The following is a 24,401-nucleotide window of genomic DNA, read 5'->3' as shown; positions in this document are numbered from 1 at the left end:
GACTATCCCGAAGTCCTTGTCCGTAATGTTTTCACATTTTAAGACTATTCATTTTGGAGTTATGGATTGTTACCAATTGGATTGTGTCCCTCCCAAATATGTGTTGTAAATCTTAATCTCTATCCCTCTGGTTATAATCCCATTTGGGAATGGATTGTCTTTCTTATGTTAGTGAGACTGGATTAGTGTAGGTTGTGTCTTAAGACCCTCTCTTTTAAGATATAGAAGAGATTAAACAAGCAGGCAAGAGAAGCAGAGATGGAGGAAGATAGATGAAAAGCCACATGAAGATCACCCAGGAGCAGAAGCTCCAAAGGCACAAAGACTTTCCTCCAGACCCGACAGAGAGAGAAAGCCTTCTCCTAGAGCTGGCACCCTGAATTTGGACTTCTAGCCTCCCAACTGTGAGAACATAAATTTCTGTTGTTAAAATCACTCACTTGTATTTCTGTTATAGAAGCACTAGTTAACTAAAACAGATAGATCTGGGTTTCTGTCTGCCATTCATTAGTGCAGCACAGTAGATGGCTTTCTTATGGCCTTTCTCACCACGGTCTCGTAACTCCTACCAAATGACTGGGTGGGACGATGCAAATAAGGTGCTTGTGGCCAACTAAGGGGATTGGACAGCTTGCTAATAATACAAACAAGGTGCATGGTACCCTTGTGGGGGAGGGACTGTGAAAATAAAGTGTATGAAAGCCTAACGAGGGGATTGGTCAATTTTAGCAACCTGCTAGGCTTAAAATGAGCCATCCAAGAAACAGAAAGGGGGGACCTGACTACCACTAAGAAGAAAAGAGGGGAGCAGAGCATGTCCTTTAGACCTGGATTCCCTGTTGAGAACCTCCTAGACCCAAGAGACAGAGAGAGAAAACTGTAATCTCAAAGACAGTGTTATGGATTGAATTGTGTCCTCCAAAAAATATGTGCCAACTTGGCTGGGCCATGATCCCCAGTATTGTGTGATTGTCCACCTTTTGTCATCTGATGTGATTTTCCTATGTGTTGTAAATCTTATATGATGTTAATGAAGGGGGATTAGCTGAAGTTATGTTAAAGAGCCAGGACTCAATCTGCAAGACTAGGTTGTGTCTTAAGTGAATATCTTTTGAGATATAAAAGACAGAAGTGAGCAGAGCATCATGGGGACCTCATACTACCAAGGAAACAAGAGCCAGGAGAATACCACATTCTTCGGACTTAGGGTCCCTGGACTGAGAAGCTCCTTGATTGGAGAAGATAGATGACAAGGACCTTCCCCCAGAGACAACAGCAACAGAAAGCCTTCCCCTGTATCTGGCACCCTGAATTTGGACTTCTAGTATCCTAAGCTGCGAGAGAATAAATATTCTCTTTGCTAAAGCCATCCACTTGTAGTATTCCTGTTACAGCAGCACTAGATGACTAAGACAGATGGCAAGAGACAGTAAGAAGCAGTGGCAGAGAAAAGGCGGTAGCACAACCAGCGGACCAGCACGAGACAGTACAGGGGGCTTCCCTGCTCACTGAGCAAGTCAGTTACAGTGGGTGTGCTGACCCACAGAGCAAGAGAGCTGAGCGCCTTAAAGCCAAGGCTTACTGACAGAGCGTGGTACCCTGGGCACTTATTGGCTGAACTAAAGAGCTTTGTAACACTTGTCTGAGCAGGGCAGAGGCCTGGCCAAGGGGCTGAGAGGCCCAGGACTAGAGAGAGGCCAAGAGTCAGAGAGAGGCCTGCCTGCAGGCATGGCTGAGAAGAGGCTGTTCTGATTAAAGAAATGTATCCTGAGTTTCCTGAACCTGAATTTTAACCTGTTTGTTACTTCCTCAATAAACCTCATAATCATGAGTACTGTCTGTGAGTTCTGTTGCCATTGCAACAAATTATCAAACTGACCAGAGAAGTAGAATGTGCCCAGGGGGGATGATGGGTGTCAAAATCAGTAAAAAGGGCTGAGGAGAGGAGGTGTGTCTAACCCCTAGTTCATAGGAATCATCTTCAAGCTCCTTCCCCCGTTCCAGTTCATGGGAATCAGCTTCAAGCTCCTCCCCCCATTGTGAAGTTAGAGGAAGTCAGACGCCTCTGCCACACCAGTTTCACAGTCGGTGTCAGAAGCAGGGATCTTTGCAATAGCTCCACAGTCAGAAGTATGGGATTTTGTAAAAGAAAGAAGGAAGGGGTGGGGGAAGTGAAACTTTTGATTCTTAGATGGTTACTTTGGTTGTTATCTCTAATGACTAAAAGGAAAGTGAGATGTTACGTTACAGCTGAGGGGAGAAAATCCACATCAGGAGTGGCTCAGGGCAAGGGCCAGGGCTGTTAAATGGGATGATGGATAGGGGGCTGAGGTCTTCTGGTTCCACCCAGCCAGAGGCCCAACACCATATGCATATAAGTGGGAAGATAGTCAAGGGGTACAGAAAATGAAACTAGAATGTTTTAAAAAGGATTATATTTATTTGAATGTACTATACATATTGAATGTTTCTCCTAATGTTGTGAAACAGATCTAAATGTATGATAGAAATGAATTTTGGGTATTACAGATTACACAGAGCAAGTAACTCTTTCCATTTTAGCACAGCCAATACTTGATTGGATGTGCTAAAAGGGAAAGTAGAATTTGCCCTAGGGAAACACAGGTTTTTGGTTTAAATGTGGTCAAAAACCTAAGCCCCACCCAGAATCCTTCGGAGTCAGGAAATTTGCATTTGAAAAGGCATGCAGAACTACCCAGAGCCGCTGAGAGAACAGAAGATGTGCATTTGAAAGAACGACCTGCAGAGAAAAAATGATTGTTTTGTTTTCTGAATTTCAAGCAAGCAAGCAGGTTTGCCTTTGGGTGTATCGAGGCAGGAAGAGTCAGTGCCCATCGGAGCTTCCTTCTAGGACTGGAGGTTAAAAGGAGCCAGCAAGTAGACAGCCTGGTATGCTTGCCTTGGGTGGCCACCTGGGTCCACTCAATGAGTGGAAGTAGGGGAAGTGCTGCAATGAAGATATGGGCTGAGTTTGGACATATTCCATTGTCACCCATTGACCTACCCCTTGGGGGCTAAGAACGAGGGAGAGAGAGAGGGCTGGCTGGTCAGAATTGCAGGGATTTGTGTGGGCTCCTGAGTTTATGGGTGATGCCAGCTGACCTAGTCCATGTGGGCTAACGATTAGAGAGAGAGAGAGAGAAGGGGCTGACTGGTCTGAAGGGCAGGCAGGTGTGTGTGAACTCTCAAGCCCAGCACTGGTACCCATTGTAACCCAGCTTGGATGGCAAGGGATGAGCTGACCAGAAGCTGACCAAATGAAGAGAAAGATGTTCGTCACTGTGAGCTGGTGTAGATTGCTGCAATTTGATGGCTTGCTCTGGAATGGACTTTGCTTATGGATGCAGATGCTCAAAGTTCCAACCAGAAGATTCTCCAAGACCAAGGAACATGCTTGTCTTCTCAGAGTACTGGTTTGATAGACCAAAAGCCTGTTGCCATCAAGTCGATTCTGACTCATAGCGACTTTATAGGACACAGAACTGCCTCATAGGGTTGCCAAGGAGGGGCTGGAGGATTCAAACTGCCAACCTTTTGGTTAGGAGCCAAATGCTTAACCACTGGCACCACCAAGGCTCCACTAGCTTGATAGCTTAGATAGGGACAGGTGATTTAGAAATTGGGGGGGAGATAAAGGCATGAAGTGGCTGGCTTACACTTTTGTGAGAGTGCTTACACTAAATGAGGTGGACAAGGGAGGATCCCCACTGAATATATTCCTCTTTTCCTGTTGGGTCTGGGGAAAAAAGGGTGGGGGGAGATCCTAATAGGATTGTATGATTCAGTTGTGAGTGTTGTTAATAGGGTTAATTGTGATTGTAAAAACTAATTGTAGAAGGTTTAAGTGTGAGAGTGGAGTAAGGGGAAAGTACTGCTGGACTGGGGTACAGTGGCCGAACCTAAAGTCCCTTGAAGGTTTTGCTATGGTCATAACTTGTGAGGCTCAGAGCAAGAGAATAATCTTCTCTCAGTTAAATTTTATCAGACACCAAAAAGGGTGAAGATGAGAGGAACTTTTGGGGAAACTGACCAGATGAGATGGACACCTGCAGCAGACCCGAATGGCTGGTGCCTGAGTAACCTCACCCTGAGGACTCTGCCCTACTGAAGGACTAATTGTTAATGGCTGTTTTGGACTGGTAAAATGATTGAGACAGGGAAGTTAATCTTTCAAGTATGGAAGGACAATGGCTAGAAGAGCCAGGAGGTTGCCTGCGGTGCAATGAATTACTTAATATGGCCCTTCTAGCCATAATCTTTGTAATTCCTACCAAATGACCATGTGGATCATAACAAATTATGTATAACATTTCGAGGAATGGAAGAATTCTAAGTAAAAACCTAACTTGTATTGTTCCATATCGCCTTGTATCACTCTCCATCTGGCAGTTCAATGCCTCCTATATTTAGTCCCTCTTTTTGATTATTGCGATCGTTTATCTATTGATTTCCTGTTATGTGTATTATTTTGTTTATTTATTTATTTTTTAGAATTAATCTTAATTTGTTTGTTTTGTGCTTTCCCTATTTGAGTTGCGTTGATATCAGGACGTTCTGTTTTGCGACCTTGTATTGTGCTGGTACCTGATATTATTGGTCAACAGGCCAAACAATCTCCTTTAGCATTTCTTGCAGTCTTGGTTTAGTTTTTGCAAATTCTCTAAACTTGTGTTTATCTGTAAATATCTTAATTTCTCCTTCATATTTCAGAGAGAGTTTTGCTGGATATATGATCCTTGGTTGGCAGTTTTTCTCCTTCAGTGCTCTGTATACGTCGTCCCATTCCCTTCTTGCCTGCATGGTTTCTGCTGAGTAGTCTGAACTTATTCTTATTGATTCTCCCTTGAAGGAAACCTTTCTTTTCTCCCTGGCTGCTTTTAAAATTTTCTGTTTGTCTTTGGTTTTGGCAAGTTTGATGATAATATGTCTTGGTGTTTTTCTTTTTGGATCAATCTTAAATGGGGTTCGATGAGCATCTTGGATAGATATCCTTTCGTCTTTCATGATGTCAGGGAAGTTTTGTGTCAGTTCTGCAACTATTTTCTCTGTGTTTTCTGTCCCCCCTCCCTGTTCTGGGACTCCAATCACTCGCAAGTTATCCTTCTTGATAGAGTCCCACGTGATTCTTAGGGTTTCTTCATTTTTTTTAATTCTTTTATCTGATTTTTTTTCAGCTATGTTGGTGTTGTTTCCCTGGTCCTCCAGAAGTCCCAGTCTGCATTCTAATTGCTCGAGTCTGCTCCTCTGACTTTCTATTGCGTTGTCTAATTCTGTAATTTTATTGTTAATCTTTTGGATTTCTACATGCCGTCTCTCTATGGATTCTTGCAACTTATTAATTTTTCCAGTATGTTCCTGAATAATCTTTTTGAGTTCTTCAACAGTTTTATCAGTGTGTTCCTTGGCTTTTTCTGCAGTTATCCTAATTTCATTTGTTATATCTTTAAGCATTCTGTAAATTAGTTTTTTATGTTCTGTATCTGATAATTCCAGGATTGTATCTTCATTTGGGAAAGATTTTGATTCTTTTGTTTGGGGGGTTGGAGAAGCTGTCATGGTCTGTTTCTTTATGTGGTTTGATATGGACTGCTGTCTCCGAGCCATCACTGGGAAACTAGATTTTCCAGGTAATCAGCTAAAAAAAAAATGCAGTCAGATCCCTATCTGAATTCTCCCTCTGGCTCAGGGTATTCGGATGTTAATGGAGCTGCCTGGGGAGGGTGGGGGAGGGATCAGAGAGCTAGGAGTGTAGCACCACAGAATATAGAGCTGATCCCCCCGTTCACGCTCCGCCCCCGTCCGCCAAAATCCCGGCGGGACGGCTCCCCAGCTGGGACGCTACTCTCCCCGCAGAATGGAAGAATTCTAAACACATAATTGTGCTCCTGAGGAACCTGTACATAGATCGAGGCAGTCATTTGAACAGAACAAGGGTATTTTAGTCATCTAGTGCTGCTATAACAAAAATACTGCAAGTGAAGGGCTTTAACAAAGAGAAAAATTTATTCTCTCAGTCTAGGCGGTTACAAGTCCAAATTCAGGGTGTCAGCTCCAGCAGACAACTTTCTCTCTGTTGGCTCTGGAGGAAGATTCCTTGTCATTGATCTTCCCCGGCTGAGAAGCTTCTGAGCTGCAGGGACCCCAGGTCCAAAGGACGTGCTCTGCTCCTAGTGCTTCTTTCTTGGTGGTATGAGGTCCCCAACTCTCTGCTTGCTTCCCCTTCCTTTTATCTCTTGAGAGATAAAAGATGGTGCAGGCCATACCCTAGGGAAACTCCCTTTACAGCGGATCTGAGTAAGGGTGGTATTACAACCCTACCCTAATCCTTTCAACATAAAATTACAATCTCAAAATGGAGGACAACCAACCACAGAATACTGGGAATCACGGCCTAACCAAGTTAATACACATATTTTTGGGGAGACATATTTCAAACCACGACAAAGGAAGTACCGCTTGGTTTAAGATCAAGAAAGGTGTGTGTCAGCATTGTATCCTTTCACCATGTTTATTCAATCTGTATGCTGAGCAAATAATCCGAGAAATGGACTATATGAAAAACACAACACCAGGACTGGAGAAAGACTCATTAACAACCTGAGATATGCAAATATATACAAATGTCATGGAGGCGGAGTCTGACCTTCTCTAACTTCACTTGTGGGAAGGATAATTAACATCAACAGCCCAAGGCTGATTCCTGTGAAGCAAAGGTCAGACATGCCTTCTGTCTCCACCATCTTTACCAGTTCTGACACCAACTGTACCTCCCATGGCACTCTTACTTCTCTGCTGGGTTCGATAATTCATTGCAATGGCCACACAGCACTCACACACAATACTCACGATTATGGGGTTGCAGTGTGATGGATTGCGCTTTTCTGTGGCCTTTCTAGCCATGGTTTTGTAATTCCCACCTAAGTGGGACTGTGCAAATAAGGCAATTGTGGCCCACTAAGGGGATTTTTTAATTTTTTTTTTAAGGGGATTGGTCAATTTTGCTTTAAAAAAGAACCACTTCCAGAACAGAGAGAGGATCGCACTACCACCACCAAGGAAGAACAGCCAGGAGTGGTGAGCACATCCTTTGGACCCAGGATCCCTGTGCTGAGAAGCTCCTGGAACCAGCAGCCAGAGAGAGAGCTTTTGAAGCAGTGGCAAAGATACAATGGCAGGAGACAGCGTGGTGGGCTTCCAGCCCACAGAGTGAGAAAGCTAAGCGCTTCTGGGCACTTACTGGCAAAGCTAAAGAGCTCTATAACACTCTTCCTAGTGTTACAGGGCAGGGCTTCCCAGCTTGGGACTAAGCTTTGCTTAGATTCTTACCTTCTTCTGACCAAGAATGACCAGGAGAGGCTCAGAGATTCCACAGGAACAAAGGTTTATTAGGGACAGAGTAAAAGCCTCGCAAGGGAGAGAGGGAGAGGGGTTTCCACCTACACTAGCCTCCAGTCTCTCACTGGACAAAGGATTCCCTAGGGCTTATAAAAGCTTTTAGGCAGAGGGTTTGGAGGAGGAAGGCATTATCTTTATTCATTAGATTTGTGGAGATTTCTAGAAGGGAAGAGATTATGAAAGTCAAATACGCTTGCAGTTAAAATTCAAGATGGACTTCCTCGCAGAGGTTGCTGGAACTAAGATGGAGTCTGTCACAAAGGCTGCTGGGATGTCAAACGGGACTTACTCTGAGATGTTGTATATGCATGATGCCTCTGGATCTCGATTCGAGCCCCAGCGAGGGGTCCCTGTTCATGTTTGTCTCATGTGGAACGTCTCTCATAGTCCACGTTGATCTTTACTGCGCATGCTCTGCACCTGGTGAGGCCTTTAAAAAACAGCTCAGGAGGATTATCAGTAATTTATAGTTGGTCAAGCACATAGGGCCGTGAAAAGTAGTCCCTTGTCTAAACACCTAGTTAATCACAAGCAGTTCTTGGGTGCCAGCAGTAAAAGTTATATGGTGATCTGTACTTAGGTTTAGATTTAATTATAGCTGGTCAACCACACAGGGCCTTGAAACTTAGCCCTTATTTAATTCAGCCAGCGAATCTCTTCCCTGTCTCACTAGCAGGGTAGAGGCTGACGGCCAGGAAGAGGCATGCCTGGGAGCACAGCTGAAATGATGCTATCTTGAGGGAAGAACTGAATCCTAAGTGTTCCTGAGCCTGAATTGTAACCTGTTACTTCCCTGATAAACCCCATAGCTGTGACTATCGTCTATGAGTTCTGTGTGGCCATTGCAATGAATTATTGAACCCAACAGAGATGTAGAGAGTGCCGTGGGAGGGACGATTGGTGTCAAAATTGGTAAAGATGGCAGAGAGAGTAGGCATGTCTGAACTCTACCTTATAGGAATCAGCCTTAGGCTGTTGATTTTGATTCTCCTTCCTCTTTGTGGAGTGAGAAGGTCAGGCTTCACCCCCACGCCATTTCTACAGGGGTTTATTAGGGAAGTAACAGATTACAATTCAGGTTCAGGAATGCTCAGGACACAGTTCTTCCATCAGGACAGCCTCTTCTCAGCTCTGCTCACAGGCACACCTCTCTCTGGCCCTCAGCCTCTGCCCTGCTCAAGCAATGTTATAAAACTCTTTTAGCTCTGCCTGTAACTGCCCAGAGGCACCTGATTCCGCCAGTAAGCCTCAGTCCAAAGGAACGCAGTTTTCTCACTCTGTGGACTGCGAAGTCCACTGTGCTGTCTCCTGCTGCCATTTCTCTGCCACTGTTTCTTGCTGTCCTCAGTGTTACAGCTCTCTTGGTTGCCTGGTCCCAGGAGCTTCTCAGCACATGGATCCCGGGTCCAAAGGACAGGCTCCGCTCTTGGCTTTCCTTTCTTGTGGCGGTGGGATCCTCTCTCTGCACTGAAATTGGCTCCCTTTTAAGCCTAGAGAGATGGCAAAACTGACCAAACCCCTTGGTGGGCCACAATTACCTTATTTGCAAGGAGTTACAAGACCATCATGAAAAGGGTCATACAAAAGTGATCCATCACACCACAAGATGATACAACCTTATTCGCTGAAAATGAAGAAGACTTGAACCATTTGTGATGAAGATCAATGACTACAGTCTTCAGTTTGGATTACACCTCGACATAATGAAAACAAAAATCCTCACAACTGGACCAATAAACATCACGATAAAACATTACGATAGACGGAAAAAAGATTGAAGTTGTCAAGGATTTCATTTTACTTGAATCCACAATCAACACCCATGGAAGCAGCAGTCAAGAAATCAAATGACATAGAGAGTGCCATGGGGAGGAAAGCTGGTGTCAGCATTGGTTTAAAAAAGAAAAAAGTTGCAAAGTGGAGATACGTCTAACCTCTACCTCCTGGGAATCAGCTTTGGGCTGATGGTGATTGTCATTATCCCCTCCGAAGTTAAACAAGTTCTGACGCGACTACTACTCAAACAGCTTCCCAGGGAAGGAAACTAATGCTTTTTGGACATATACTTTGTCCCAGATATCAAGAGAGATTCAGGAAAAAATTACAAACAACAGCTGTATAATGTGCACCACCTGTATCAGGAACACCTACGGAGCTCTTGTTTGAAACAGGCCCTACAATGCATTCCAGCGAAAGAAGCACAGACAAAAATGAGATAAAGTGACTTGCCCGTCCAGGTCATACTGGGGCAGTGCCAGGCCCAGAATGAGGACTCTTACCTCCTCTCTTATCCCTGTAACAATCGGTATTTTTGTCAGAGCTGGGAGGTCGGAGTGTCACCCACAAGGGAGACGGAGCCATCACTGAGGCTGGTTTCTTGTTACCTCTGATCAAGCCAGCTCTGTGGATCCTGTTTCCTATTTGTCTTGTTGCTACACTCACCCCTTTTCATTGCCCATCCCCATCCCGACATTTAATCACACATATCTGAGTGACAGCTCTAGGGCTTTATTACAAATGGAACTGACTGCTAGAGAAACCCCTCCCCAATCTTTCTTCTCTACCTTCTTCCCTCCCAGCACCAGGCCATTATGGAAGAGGAACCTGCAGAGTGGAAAAGGACAATGCTTTCTCCAAAGTCCACTGAAACTGGCTCCTGGCTCGAGGAAAACTTTTGGTAGCAGGGGTGAGAAATTTAGATCTTATCTTCAAGGTCTTCCATGTCTACATCCTGAGGCGCTTTTGTCTTCTTTTCACGTTTGGGCTGTGGTTCATTAGTCCTGGATGGCTTGCGGGGGGCTTCCACTGAGCAAAAGAAAAGAGGAAAAGCATTAAAGAACCCAAATGAGTGCAGGCTCCCCTCTCAGTCCAGCTCCCTGCTACAGCCTCACCTTCCATGGCTGCCTTCTCCTTCTGGGCAAGCCGGATCTGCTGGAGGAGTTTTCTGCGCTTCTTCCCTGACAGAGTAATGTTGGCACGTGCACTGGACCTAAAGCCGAAAGCCAAACCAGTTGCCATCGAGTCAGTTCCACTCATGGTGATCCCATGTGTGCAGAGTAGTACTGTACTCCATAGGGTTTTGAAGGCTGTGACCTTTCAGAAGCAGATGGCCAGGCCTTTCTTCCGAGGTACCTCTGAGTGGGTGTGAACCGCCAACCTATCAGTTAGTAGTCAAACCCTTAACTGTGCATCACCCAGGGACTCTGAAGGGTAGGTAGCAGCAAATAAGTCCAGGTGAAACTGAACTGACATAGGCCACAGAAGCAGTTCTGGCTATTGCAAAGGTCTTCGGGTTCAAATCACAAAACTGTTTGGAAATCTGGGTTCTAAGATTGTGACTTAAAGCTTCTCTGACACTTAAGACTTTAACATATTTTATTTAATACTAATCTGAAGAAATACCTCAGAGTTTAGGTAAGTATTAAATAAAATGGGTTAAAGTTTAGTGTAGAGTAGAAACAATAAATATAATGAAGAAACCAATGGAAAGACATAAAAACTAACTAACGGGGTGGGAACTCTTTCCCAAGACTTAGGGGGCCTTGAAACTTGTATGCAAAATCCTGCGTGTATTTCTGTGAAATTCATCTAACATAACCCTTATATGTGTACCTTTCCATAAGTAAAAACAAGTTTACTTATAGAAGTCTGTGTGAGCGGACAGTGTTACTTGGGGAGTGGGAGAGTCAAAAGCTTTCCTTAGACTCTCAGTGGGATCAAGGGCCTAAAGTAAGGCTGTGAGCTATTATTGTGAGAAGCTAGCAGAGTCTGCGGACAAGCGGAGCCGACGAACGTCCCTTGCACACACCTGAGCGCGCAGGGAAAGCAGGGAGGAGTCAGGTGCTCCGGAGCTCGGCAGGGAGGAGGGAGAAGACTCGGCGGGGAGCATCAGGGGAAAGAGGGAATGGCACTCACGCCCGCTTCTTGAGGTGGTGCCGCGTGATCAGCCCTTCGTCCACCACAGCCCCAACCACCCGGTGCTTCAGTCGCCGCTCCCGGTTCAACACTCGCCGTCGCTTGAACAGCTTCTTCTTCAGCTCCTGCGGGGAAGGAAGGTGCGAGTCACGCGGAGGCCGCGCGCTGCCGGCCGGGATCCCCGCCCCCTTCAATCCCGTATCGGGCGAGAAGCGGCAGCCTGCGGCTTGCTGAAGGGGAGGCAGTCGGGTCCGGGGAGGCTTGGGGAAAGCAAGTCCGGGGCCCCCACGCAGTCACCGTCCGGGGCCGGTTGATTTTCCCGCCTGGAGCCCCCATGGCTGCACCGCGACGCTCGCTCGGCTCAGCGTTTCCGCTACCCGGCTGCGTCTGCGCAGCGGCCCCGCCCCTCTGCCCACCGACGGCCAATCGCAGCTCGGGGGCGGGTCTCGGGGTTTTATATAAAGGGGCTCGGCTCAGACGCCGGTCTCTCCAATGGCGGCAAGTTAGTAAGTCGGGGTGTTGGCGCGGGCCGGGCTGGGGCGCTGGGCGGGCCCGCGGACCCTCCTTTTCTTGGCGGGGGCCGGGCGTGCGGTCCCGGTCCCCGTTATGTACGGAGGCAGAGGGAGAGGGCTCCGGTCCCCTCGGCGTCATGTCTTCGGTGCCGGCGGCTTCCGGTCTGCTGGTTCTATCCTCAAGCGCCGGGACAAGTGACTCCGAGGCTCAGGTCAGAGCCGAGGCTCTTACCCCGCATGGTCACGTCTTCTCCTTTGATTTTAGGATTCTGAACGTCATCCCGGAAGCAGAAGCTGTTGTGTCCCCGTACTCTCTCTTGCCGTTGCCACCAATAAAGACTGTTTGCGCCATAGTCGGTCTGTGTCCGTTCTTATCCGAGGCTACCCAGTTCGGGGCGGCGATAACGCGCTCTTCCGCGGCCCGGAATTTGCAGATCTTCCCTTGGACCTCTGACACCTCCCAACCCCACGTTCCTCTACCCCTCCGCCTTTGGTTCTGCTCTCCTGCGGGCCTGCACTTAGCAGAAGGTGCCTGGCCGACCTTGGGATCTCGGGATGTTGGCAGCGCTGTTAAGAACCTCCCACGTGGCGACCCTGGCGGCTGGGACGCGCCGCGCCTTGGGTAGGGAGTGTGGGCAGAACTGGGAGGGCAATGTGGGTTCGTCGTGACCCGGGAGTTTAGTCTCTGGAACTGCAGGTCATAAAACCCCAAGGTATAAATACACCATTTTTGTAGCAATGAGATTAGACCTCGGGCCCCATTAGAATTTGGACGCCGGGTGACAGATAGTCTCCACCCGTGTCCACAGGCTCCCTGGCTGGAAGCTGCCTGGCTGACCGCTGCCTCTGGGATCGGCTCCATGCTCAGCCTCGCGTGGGCAGCGTTCCCACCTTCGACTGGTTCTTTGGATATGAAGAAGCCCAGGGTCTCCTTCTGCCGCTGTTTCAGGAGGCACCGGCTGCCTGTCCGCTGCGGGTGCTGGATGTGGGCTGTGGGACCTCCAGCCTGTGCACAGGTCTCTACACCAAGTGCCCCCACCCTGTGGATGTGCTGGGGGTGGACTTCTCCCCTGTGGCTGTGGCCCATATGAACAGCCTCCTAGAGGGTGGTCAAGGCCAGACCCCCCTTTGCCCTGCACACCCGGCTTCCTGCCTCCACTTCATGCAGGCTGATGCCCAGAACCTGGGGCCAGTAGCTCCCTCCAGCTCTTTCCAGCTGGTGCTGGACAAGGGCACCTGGGATGCTGTTGCTCGGGGTTGTCTGCCTGGGGCTTACCAGCTGCTGGCTGAGTGCCTGAGGGTCCTGAGCCCTGGGGGGACCCTTATTCAGTTTTCAGATGAGGATCCTGATGTGCGGCTACCCTGTTTGGAACAAGGATCCCATGGCTGTACTGTGACTGTGCAGGAGCTTGGCCCTTTCAGGGGGTTCACTTATTTTGCTTACTTGGTTCAAAGCTCTCATTAAAGACCAATTAGTCCTCATCCTAGTGTTTCTGTTGAGGGTTAGAGACGTTTGTGTTTGTGAGTTAGATGGCTGGAAAGTGAGGATTTGGTTCCTGGCTTCCACATTTACTAGGTGGGTATGTGCATTACTGAATATTTCTGTCTCAGTTTAACCAGAAAACACCCCACTGCTTTCGAGTCGATTCCGACTCATAGCGACCCTATAGGACAGAGTAGAACTGCCTCATAGAGTTTCCAAGGAGCGCCTGGCAGATTCGAACTGTCGACCTTTATGGTTAACAGCCATAGCACTTAACTGCTATGCCACCAGGGTTTCCTAAAAGCAGATAGGAACTCAATCCAAATCCCTGCACTGGTTTACTTGTATGACTCAGTGGCCTACCCTCTAATAAACCTCATTTTTTCCTCACCTGTAAAAAGGAAAGCTGTGAGGTGTTGGGTAGAAGGGCTTAATAAACCAGGTGAACTGTTTGAGGGGGAGAACAGTACTTACCCTCAAAGACACTGGGAGGCAGGAGATGGGAAAATTCTGTAAGGCAGCTTCTACAGACGGGAGAGCCTGCTGCCAGGTCCCAGACAGGACAGGGGTTGGGAGCTTCATGACACTCCATGTCCCCAGGAATCCGGGAGGTATCTTGCTCTTCCTGTTCCTGCCCCCAGCTGAGTCCTGGATTAAGGGTTCTTAGGGGAATTCTGGGGTCCAGTGGGCTCCAAGCCCACCCTGGGGGGGGGGGTGGGGAGGAGAAGGAAGTTAAAAAGCCCATTAACTGAAAGTGAAAGTTTACAAATCAAGTCAGTCACACAAAAACCCATATACACCTTGCTAACCCATACAAATACACACTCCCAATTACTCTCCCCCAATGAGACAGCTGCTCTCTCCTCCCACTCTCTCTTTTCGTGTCCATTTCACCAGCTTCTAACCCCCTCCACCTCCTCATCTCCCCTCCAGGCAGGAGATGCCAACATAGTCTCAAGTGTCCACCTGATCCAAGAAGCTCACTCCTCACCAGCATGCCTCTCCAACCCATTGTCCAGTCTGATCCCTGTCTGAAGAGTTGGCTTTGGGAATGGTTCCTGTCCTGGGCCAACAGAAGGTCTGGGGGCCATGACCACTGAAGTTCTTCTAGTCTCAGATCATTAAGTCTGGTCTTATGAGAATTTGGGGTCTGCATCCCACTGCTCTCCTGTTCCCTTAGGGGTTCTCTGTTGTGTTCCCTGTCAGGGCAGTCATCGGTTGCTAATACTGAGTTTTTAAAAGATAAAATGAATTTGTTAATTTTTTGTTAATTCAAGAGTCATACAGTGATTATAACATTAAGAGCCTTGGTTATCTCATAAAGGGAAAAGATTTCCCTTTTTGGATTGCTTTGAGAATCAGGAAGTAGGCAAATGCTCCAAAAAAAAAAAAAAGTAGCTTCTGTAACATGGAAACAAGTCTAGAAAGTAGTGGGATTGGGTGTAATCCCCCCCAACAACAAATGTTTTAAAATATTAAAAACATAAGGTGTCCCCAATCCTGATATCAACACTGCTATCCAATGGTCTCCAACTTGGCCAACTGCCTTGTTTTCTCTCCCGCCTCTACATCTATCTTCGCTATGTTTATTGAGCACCTACTGTGTGCCTGACACTGCTGAATGCAAGGGACACAACTGAGTTTTCTATCTCACCCTGCCCACAATACCCAGGCCACAATGACCCCATTGAACTAGCCACTTCCCTCACCTGGCTCTTCATCTTGGTTCTGGAAGAAGGCCTCTGCCTTTTCTTCACCATCAGCAAGTAGCAGTAGCTCCTCCTGGGACCATCGGAGCTCCCCACTCTCTTCACTCACCTCAGAGGCTTCCACCACAATGGAGGGCAGGCGGGGCTTTTGAGACACAACCTGAACGGTGACAGAGGAGGCTTGGGCCAAGTTGGAGGATGAACCAGCAGCAGGGCAGAGGGTGGGGAAGTACTAACCTGAACATCCTGGTGACCTTCAACCCTGGCAATCTCCACTCTGTCCTTAAGAGAGTTGGTCAGCCTGGGACTTTCTGAATTCCTGGAGGAGCCCAGGCTATCTCTAGGCCAAGGCCCATCCTCCTCGCTGCTCTCTGGCATAAGAGCCATTGTGGTGATTCTTAGTTGCAGGGTAGGTCAACTCAGAGTAGACTACCCCTGCCCAGTGCAGCCCACAGACTGCTTCTTTAATCTTCTTTGGAGCCTGGTCCCTTAATCACTTCTAAGGAGAGGAGGATGACATGCTAGGAGATTATGGGCCTTCTAGTGGAAGGAACAATGCACAAGAAGTGGGACAGGAGATTTATTTCTACTGACTCCCTGAACCAGAAGGGACATTTGGATTAACACCCTGTGAGTGAAGGGTTTTGATAGCAAACTTGGAATATCCTGACTCCTTAGTTCATTGGGTCTCCCAAGCTGGCATATTTGTATTTTATTCAAGGAAAACTTACAATGTGTTTCTATTTTTATTATTGTGCATTAAGTGAAAGTTTACAGAGCAAATTTGTTTCCCTTTCCATAGTTCGTACATAAAGTGTCTGTTTTAAATGTCTTACAAATAAACTTATTTAAATATCCTAAAACTATAAGTACTATTGTTTGCCCCATTTTCAGATGCAGAAACCAAAGCACAGGGAGGGGACTTGCCCAAAGTAACACAGCTAAGAGGCTTTTTCTTCTCCAAACTAAATTTGGTATGTTACACGAAATCCAGAAAAAAGAAAAACCCAGAGTTTTCATGCTTTCAACAACAAAGAAAAAAACCCACAAGGATATACCATGATGGAAAAAGTAACCGTTATTTGTAAACAAAGAAAAATAAAGATAACCCTTTTCCCTATCCAGTACACTTGGCTTTGCGCTTCCGTTCAAGAGTTGAAGGGATTGGAAAAAAAAAAACAAAACTGGAAGTGGGGAGGAGTGTTGTCAATGGATTGATGTGTGTCAGTATCTAATGACTGCTATGTGCTGTAGAGAAAACCCACAAGTAACCGCAGGAAACTACAGAGCACAGCGATCTACTAACTGGGAGATTGTGGAGGGCCCAATACAGAGCAATCGTAAAACCCACAGCAACGATGGAGACACTCTTCCCTCCCAATTCCACTCCTGATTTGATGACGACGGGCCCTGCGCTCAGCCCTTGGTGCCAAGACTTTCTTTTTTTATTTTTTTTTTTATCGTGGTAACACTGCCTCTTCTTACGCTCAAATCCGTCCGCTAAAACCCAGACGTGTTAGATTCTAAACTTTTGGAGGCTCAGGGCCACTCTAGCCCGCCCCTTCTCTATGGTTGCCTTTATGGGCCGCTCTAGCCTGCGCAGCGGGGAGACCGTGGCTACCTCTCTAGGCTGCGGGAGGACCGAGAGGCTGCCTCGCTGGTGGCGTGGTCCAGCATGGCGGCCGTGCGGAAGGTGCTGACTATGGGCGTAGTGCTGGGGCTGGGAGTTGGCTTCGGTTCCGCGCTTTTTGTCCTCGTGACCCCGGGAGAGCAGAGGACACAGGAGATGCTCAAGGTGGGAGTAACTGGGAGTCCCGAGGTGGCGGCATGCGGGCAGCGAGCCCCGGGTTGGGGGCCGGGACTGCGAACCTCCCTCACTGTCCGCAGGAGATGCCGGGGCAGGACGCGCAGCGCAGGGCCGAGGCAGTCAAGAGCAAGGAGCTTCTGCTGGCTACGCTGCAGGAGGCAGCGGCCACTCAGGAAAACGTGACCCGGAGGAAGAACTGGATGCACGGCAGTGGCAGCAGTGGGAGGTCGGCATGAGGCCAGACTTGCAGTACCTACCCTCGGGCGCAGGAGTCCGAGGCGGCCTTTTACCTCCGTGGACCCGGCGGGGACCCCGGACTCGGGATGCCGCGCCCAGTCCTCTTCGGGGCCCCAGGAGCTGCCGCTGGGTGAGCACGTCCTCCTCAACCCCTGCACTGCCCTTTAACTTCCGCATCGCGGTCAGGGATGGAGGCCTGGATTGGATGTGGCCAAACGAAGCAACTAGTAAATTACGTTCCCCCATCTAGAGTGCGCTTTATTGCTTGAAGCCTCCAGATACCCAAGTAGCTGTGGGGATCCTGTCTCTGTCTAGGGTGTTTAAGGCGCCGGCCTGCCCTGGCCCATGTGTGAGGCGGAAGCCCAACAGCCGTTGTTGTCCTTAGGTGCCATCCAGTTGGGACTCATAGCAACCCCATGTACTACAACAGGAGGAAACACTGCCCGGTCCTGTGCCATCCTCACAATCTGTTGCCATGTTTGAACCCATTGTTGCAACCACCATGTCAATCCATCTCCTAAGGGTCTTCCTCTCTTTCACTCTCTACCAAGCATGATGTACTTCTCCAGGGACCAGTCCCTGCTGATAACATGTCCAAAGTATGTGAGAGAAATCTTGCCAATCCTTGTTTCTAAAGAACATTCTGGCTGTCCTTCCAAGACAGATTTGTTCGTTCTTATGGTATATTCAGTATTCTTTGCCAACACCATAATTAAAAGGGATGAATTCTTTAGTCTTCCTTATTCGTTGTCCAGCTTTTGCGTGCCTGTGAGGCAATTGAAAATACTATGGCTTGGGTCAGGCACATTTTAGTCTTCAAGGTGACATCTTTGCCTTTGAAGGCTTTGAAGAGGTCTTTTGCAGATTGGCTCAGTGCAATGCGTTATTTGATTTCTTGACTCCTGCTTCCATGGGCATTGATTGTGGATCCAAGTAAAACGAAATCCTTGACAATTTCAACAGGAATAACGAACCATATTTTCGAAACACTATCAGGTCATGTGGCCTAAATTTGCACAAACTTCTGGGGATAACCCACTGACATTCTTGAAATCAGAGCCATCCTGAAAAATCTTGTAGCCGGAGACATAGAGAAGATACTCTAGGCTCCTCCTGTCCTGTGAGGCTGCGGAGGGGCACCTAGCACTTACCATGTGCCATGATGGATTTAGAGAGGTTGACTAGCTATTGGGGGGTAGTGAGGGGTATATATATATGGGTATATATATATGTGTATATATATATATATATTTTTTTTTTTTTGAGTCAGACAGATCTTGGTTCAACTCCTGCAAGTTATAAAACCTCTCCAAGCCTCAGTCCTGATCTATAAAAGGTGGTAGCTACGCCTTGGTGGTTGCTGTAAAAGTTAACTTAGAAATACAAAGTGTAGTGCCTGGCACAGATAGCACAAGCACTCAGTAAATGTAGGTCCCCCCCCTCCTTAGGGTTTTCACTGTAAGAGTTTCCAATCTCTGTGAATCTACAGGATCTGTTGGAGATGCCACTGAGGGATGAGATAAAGTAGTGAGGTCCCAAGCCCTATACCCAAGTCAATGAAGCCACTCCTCTTTTGGTTATTTTCTATCCTAAGTAAGAATTCAGTTGGAAAAAGGCTGCTTTTATTAAATAAACTGAGAACACTAAATAAAGCTTGGTAGCTGAGCTCAGAGCCCTGGTAGCACAATGGTTAAGAGCTCAGCTGCTAACCAAAAGGTCAGCAGTTAGAATCCACCAGCTACTCCTTGGAAACCCTAGGAGGCAGTTCCACTGTGTCCTGTAGGGTTGCTATGAGCACTGGTGCTATCTCCAGCTGCCAGATGGTGGAGCTGTAAGCAAAATGTTGGAATTGAGTTGACAATAGGTTTGGGTCTGGTTTTGGTTTAGCCCTGAGGTGTAAACCCAGCTATGAGCACTGGTGCTATCTCCAGCTGCCAGATGGTGGAGGTGTAAGCAAAATATACTTGTGCGTGATCTTTCCAGTGTTACTTATGGCCAGCCTGGGAATAAGAAGCAAGACGTTGGCAGCTGTTTAAGGGAGCACTAGAGTCATGTGATGAGCAGCGGTGAGAGGGACTGCCATGGAGAAGTGTGGTTGGAGCCTGAGCCCGAAAGTCAGGGGCTTCCCAGGTGTGTGTTCAGGTTCTACTACTTGCTAGCTGTGTCAATGTGGGCAAGTCATGTGCTTTGGTATCCTAATCTCTTAAATGGGAGACTTGTACCTACACCTGGATAATAGTGCCCTCATATCTGTTATTACATATAAAGCACTCAGTACCTTCTGATGTCATGATGAGGAAAGCACGAGTGTGGTTTATGACTTACTCTTAGAGCACAAGCGATGCACTTACAAAAGTCACCCTAATGCTCCTCTTGACATTTGTAGGGACAGCCACATTTAAAAAAAAAAAATCTCATTTTAGTAGCTAATACTTATTAGGTGCAAGACACATTGCTAAAACACCTTATAGCAGTGTTATTTAATCCTCACAATTCTTAAGAAACAGGTACTATTATCCCCATTTTACTAAAGAAAAAACTAGGATTAAGTCAAGCTGCAAAGCTAGTAAGTGACTGTGGTACAATGAATTACTTAATGTGGCCCTTCTAGCCACAGTCTTTGTGACTCACACGCAGTGATTGAGTGGGACTGTGCAGATAAGGTGTATGGAACCTGTGGTGGCTGGGGCTGTGTGTCAACTTGGCTAGGCCATGATTCTCAGTATTGTATGGTTGTCCTCCGTTTTCTGTGTGTTGTAAATCCTAACCTCTATATGGTAATGAGTCAGGGTTACTATGGGGTATACTTTGAGACACAGCCTTAAGTCCCACATTACTCAAGTCACACCCTTCTCTGGGGTGTGGCGTACATTTAAGGTACATATGTGGGTGCTCCAGTGGGGCTCTTTTTCTTCTGCATCAGGACCCTGCCTCTAGTTTATTACTGCCTAACCTCCAGTTGTTGGTACTTGAGCCAGAGGCCTGCCATCTGACCTGATTTGCCAGCTTCCACAGCATCCTGAGCCAGTACCCTGGGGTGTAACCTGCCGGTTTAGGTTTATCATTCCCTGCAGCTGTGTGGGTCAGGAGACGCCTACACTTGACCCATGGATTTGGAACTTGCCAGCCTCTACAACTGTGAGCCATTTCCTTGATACAGTTGGTAAGTTCTGTGAGACGCTGTAGAGAATTATGGAACCTAAAGACGGGAGGAGTAGTAGCTGATGTTAAAGATGATGGAGTGGGACAGCAGTTTGGAAAAGTTTGACATTTGGGAAATCTTTAACCTCTGCCTCATAGGTACCAGCTTTGTGCTGATCCTTATATTCACTTAGTGACAAAATCTGGATTTTAAGCGTATGTATATACTGGCTCTCATTCATGGTAACAAAAGGTACCATCCACTATATACTCCCTACTCTCCAGCACCCCCAGCCTCTCCAGCAACTAGCTAATCAGACCAGGGGGAATAAAAACAAGTTTTTTTTTTGTTGGAAACTAAAGATGTGAACAAGGGGCTATTCCAATGCCTTCCCTTTAGCTCCCTCCTCTGCCTCCATTTGTCCATCCCAACCATTCAGGAAGGAGTCAAGCACGTACAGAACTCAGAGGATCTATTTATTAGGAAGAGGATGTCAGTGCTTTATCAAAGATGAAGAGGTCAGAGAGGGATGGTAGGATAAAAGCCCCTCAACTGGGACATTTCTTGGCCACGATGAGGACGGCAGAAGGCACAAGTCCTGAAGACAGAAGAAAACAGGCTTGAGCCACAACGATACCTACTCTTTGCCCCAAAGGTTCCTGGCCTCACATCATCTCCAGAGCTCCTTCTCATCAAATCCCTTCCCTTCCTAGGCATGTCCCTCTACCCCCGAGCGCTCCTTTCTGGTCCCACATGCCATACCCAGTTCCTGCAAAGGCCGTTCCATGTCAGCCTCTGAGAAGGCCCGTCGGGGGAAGCCACTAAGCAACTGCACAGGGTCCTGGCCCCCTCCTGGCTCCTCCCCACGGTGAAGCTCCACATAGAGTCTCACGGCGGCCAGCTGTTCCCTGGCCCGGAACGTCTGGGTCAGTGAGGTCCCATCTGGCAGCCTGACCTAGAAGGTAAGGAAGAGGTACAGTATTGTGGTGGTCAAGACTGAGTGAGGGGCCCCAGTACAGAAAAGCTGAAGTGGGCCCATCCTTCCTAGAGAGATTGAACCAGCGCTATTATTATTTAGAGCACCTAATGACAACCACTTATACTCTGCTTTATTAAATGCTGGAAAAAAAAACTCCCACCTCCCTTACAATTTGAGAAGACAAAGACAAGATTATATAAAAATACGTGAGTAGATATATTACCCGAGTAACTGTGCAATAAACCAAATAAAAGCCACGAACAAGAGTAATTGCTGAGTAAGAGAGCGGTACTATGGATTTAAATAAGACTGGGACAGATGAAATTCGATACCTCCTCTGAGAGGAGAGGAGGTAGGATTTCAAAAGTCATTTACAAAAAAGGGAGAGGTTTGGCAAAAGGAACATAACTGAAAAAAACCCTAAGCCGGGCACCTTACAGACCAAGGAAGGGTCCCAGGAGTGAGAAAGAAATCAGTCAGTACCTGTATGCGACACTGGTCGTACTCCCGCTTGGTGGGAGGCTCCTGGCTGGGAGAGGAGGGAACAGGACCTGGCTCTGTTGCTGATGGGGATGGCTGAGAACCCACAGTACCACCATACTAGAAGACAAAGTAAAACACTCCATTGGGCACTCACCGGCTCAGGAGAAACACATCATATATAAGCCCATCCTTTCCTTCTGAAGCTGGAAGAGGGGATCCAATCGCCCACCTTCTTGGCTCTCTCGGCTTTATCCCTTTCAATCTTTTCTCGAACCCTTTGTCTGGAAGGCAGAAAGGAAGAAAGTAGGTCAGCCACTGACAAAGCAAATTTTGATTTATTTTCTCCCCTCTAATCCAATATCCCGATCACACAGACCTGGCTGCTAACTCTTCAGCCTTTTCCCTCTTCCGCTCCTCAGCAGCCCTGCGCATCTCATCTTCCTGTAGCCGCTGTCGGGCAGCTGACAACTCCTGCCCTTGTCTCCTGCGCTGCCGTTCCCGTTCCAACGCCTCCCGCTCCTCTCTTTCTTCACGTTCCCGTTGCTTCTGGGCCACCAGCTCCATCATCCTGTGTTGCAGCAAGGATAGAGCTCAAGAGAAATGGACGTTGAGTGGGGAGGTGAATTTATGACAATTAGCCTGGAAAACAAAATCAGGGAACATCTATCCCAAAATAAGTGAAAAAAACAAAATGGAAACTGCCCCAAAAAAGTGGGAAGAGAAAGTTCAAGCTTCTTAGACCAGACTTCTGTACTGGAGAGAGATGGAAGATGACCCCCAGATTGTGAGACTGTGCCTTACTGTACCTTTTAGTCTGTTCCTGTCTCTCCTCTTCACTCAAACTGGGTTTTCCTTCTCCTGCGGTAGACCCGGGTCCTACAAACAAGCCACCAGTATTATTGCCTTCTGTATTTTCCAGGCCCCCCACCCCACAATAACCACAGCTCGTCCTCCAGTCAGGACCTGCAGGGCCACCGTGCTCTGAAGAGGTTGGTTCCCGTCCCAGGACATGTCCAAGGGGAGTCGCTAAAGGTTCGTCCACATCGGGGTCGTCTTCGTGCTCCATCAGCCTGGCAGGGAGGGTCGGGAGACAGGTTGGCGCTGAGGCTGCCCCCTCCGAGCAACCCCCAACCGCTGGCCACCTAGTCGAAGCACTCACCAGTCCATCGCGGCCTCGATGCCCTGGTTCCCCGTGAGGGCCAGAGCCTTCTCCCTGAGAGCAAAAACACCGTGAATAGCGCCGAGGAGCCATGGTGCTGGACAAGCCGGGGCGCAGGGCTGGAGGCCGGACGGGGCTAAAGGCCGGGGCGGGTCTGCGCCCTGCCGCGGCCCGGGGCTGGGGGATCCCTTACGCGCGTCCCCTGGGGAAGCCCATCTCGATGAGACTCTCCAGAGCCGTCAGCTCCGCCATGGCGCCGTCGCCGCCGGAGCCTGAGAAGACGAGGAGGAGGGCGGGGGCGGGTCACCGCGGGGCGCCCCTGGCCCGCACCCAAGGCCGCCCCGACGCCGCGGCCCGGGCCCTTGCTCGCTCGCTCGCTCACCGGGCTCTGGGTCCGCCGCGGACACCGACAAGAAGAAAGCCGAGGGGAGGCGGAAGTGCCCGAATCTGTTTGGGTCACGTGGGAGCGGCCGTGGACGGGTGCTGCGGAGAGACAGAAAGCACGTGCCTGGTTTGGCGGCCGGAGCCTAGCGCGGGCGGGGCGAGGCGGGGCGGGGCGAGGCGGGGCGGGGCGGGCGGCGCTGGGAGGTGGCGGTGGGGAGGACGGACGACGCGGCCATGAAACCCGTGGGCGGGATGGGGCCAGTTCCCGGGAGTTAACGCTGCCTCACCCTTTTTTTTTTTTTTTTTTTTTTTTTTAGATATTAAGAGGAATCTGGCCCATTAGCTCAACCATCAGCAGAGTTATTTGGCAGTGTTTATCAGGAGCCGTAGAAATGTGCACACTCTTTGACCCACTCATCCTCTCCGGGGAATTGAGCCATCCTCCGCCCACCTGCCAGAGGGATCTTTGCAAAAAAACAGGATCTGATCCTGTCTTCACCTTCCTGCTTAAAATTTCTCCAGGACACCCCAGTTACCCAGAACAACACTCAAATGCTGATTTGCCTTCCTCCCCCTGTCCCCTTTTTATGTTAGGGCACCTACCTTAGGTGCCTGGCAAGACAGTGTTGTATAAATGTTGATTGTTATTACGCAATTTCACCTCCCACCACTTCAGGGTAACCTGTGTATGTTACAAAACAGAGCCTTCTCCTTCCTCCTGGCCTTTGCAACTGCTAGTCCCTCTGGGGTGCCCTGCCTCTTCTCAGGGCTTCCTTAACTCCCCGTCATTTTTCTGGACTCAACTCAAGGTTTGCTTTCTAAGGGAAGCCTGCTTTGAGCACCCCTCTCTGCCTCCCAGCTCTAGTATTTACCCCATTATACATTTTTACCCCTCCTTTGTAGTCTTCGTTGATTGCTTAGCCCTCCACCACTACCCAGGCTGTTAGATCCCTAAAGGTTGTTGTTAGTTGCTCTCAAGCCTACTCTGACGCATGGCGATCTCATATACAACAGAACAAAACACTGCCTGGTCCTGTGGTATCTTCACGCTCCTTGGTATGCTCCAGTCCATTGTTGCCACCTCTGAATGTTCGGAGTGCCTTCAACCTAGGGGGCTCATTTTCAGCCCTGAAGGTGGAGATACGCTTATTGCACAGTGCCTGCTACAAAGTCAA

At 48.3% G+C, this 24,401-nt stretch overlaps 4 protein-coding genes and 1 non-coding gene across 5 annotated transcripts; 3 read left to right on the top strand and 2 right to left on the bottom strand.

Moving 5' to 3' along the window:
- Positions 1-6,005: 6,005 nt before the first annotated feature.
- On the bottom strand, positions 6,006-16,720 carry LBHD1 (LBH domain containing 1). Its single transcript, XM_023559762.2, has 6 exons — positions 15,273-16,720; positions 15,036-15,195; positions 13,801-14,028; positions 11,332-11,456; positions 10,308-10,405; positions 6,006-10,221 (listed from the first exon to the last, which is right to left on the bottom strand). The coding sequence occupies exons 1-6, from the start codon at positions 15,420-15,422 to the stop codon at positions 10,191-10,193; spliced, it is 792 nt and encodes a 263-aa protein (XP_023415530.2). The 5' UTR covers positions 15,423-16,720; the 3' UTR covers positions 6,006-10,190.
- LOC111753208 (small nucleolar RNA SNORA57) lies at positions 11,892-12,040 on the top strand. Its single transcript, XR_002788095.1, has one exon. It is a non-coding gene; the product is annotated as a small nucleolar RNA SNORA57 (small nucleolar RNA).
- CSKMT (citrate synthase lysine methyltransferase) lies at positions 11,981-13,661 on the top strand. The gene is made up of 2 exons (XM_023559763.1): positions 11,981-12,055; positions 12,634-13,661. Exons 1-2 carry the CDS (start codon positions 11,981-11,983, stop codon positions 13,306-13,308), a joined length of 750 nt encoding a protein of 249 aa, XP_023415531.1. The 3' UTR covers positions 13,309-13,661.
- Positions 15,478-18,840, top strand: LOC100672081 (ubiquinol-cytochrome-c reductase complex assembly factor 3). Its single transcript, XM_003419472.4, has 2 exons — positions 15,478-16,830; positions 16,923-18,840. Exons 1-2 carry the CDS (start codon positions 16,711-16,713, stop codon positions 17,076-17,078), a joined length of 276 nt encoding a protein of 91 aa, XP_003419520.1. The 5' UTR covers positions 15,478-16,710; the 3' UTR covers positions 17,079-18,840.
- A 1,836-nt stretch (positions 18,841-20,676) lies between these two features.
- On the bottom strand, positions 20,677-23,272 carry UBXN1 (UBX domain protein 1). Its single transcript, XM_003419471.4, has 10 exons — positions 23,225-23,272; positions 23,036-23,114; positions 22,843-22,896; positions 22,647-22,753; positions 22,490-22,559; positions 22,060-22,251; positions 21,913-21,964; positions 21,684-21,800; positions 20,984-21,176; positions 20,677-20,819 (listed from the first exon to the last, which is right to left on the bottom strand). Exons 2-10 carry the CDS (start codon positions 23,092-23,094, stop codon positions 20,770-20,772), a joined length of 894 nt encoding a protein of 297 aa, XP_003419519.2. The 5' UTR covers positions 23,095-23,114; positions 23,225-23,272; the 3' UTR covers positions 20,677-20,769.
- Positions 23,273-24,401: the final 1,129 nt, after the last annotated feature.

Source organism: Loxodonta africana, chromosome 7, assembly GCF_030014295.1.
Source record: "Loxodonta africana isolate mLoxAfr1 chromosome 7, mLoxAfr1.hap2, whole genome shotgun sequence".
Lineage (NCBI taxonomy): Eukaryota > Metazoa > Chordata > Mammalia > Proboscidea > Elephantidae > Loxodonta > Loxodonta africana.
This window is presented reverse-complemented; position numbering and strand designations above follow the sequence as displayed.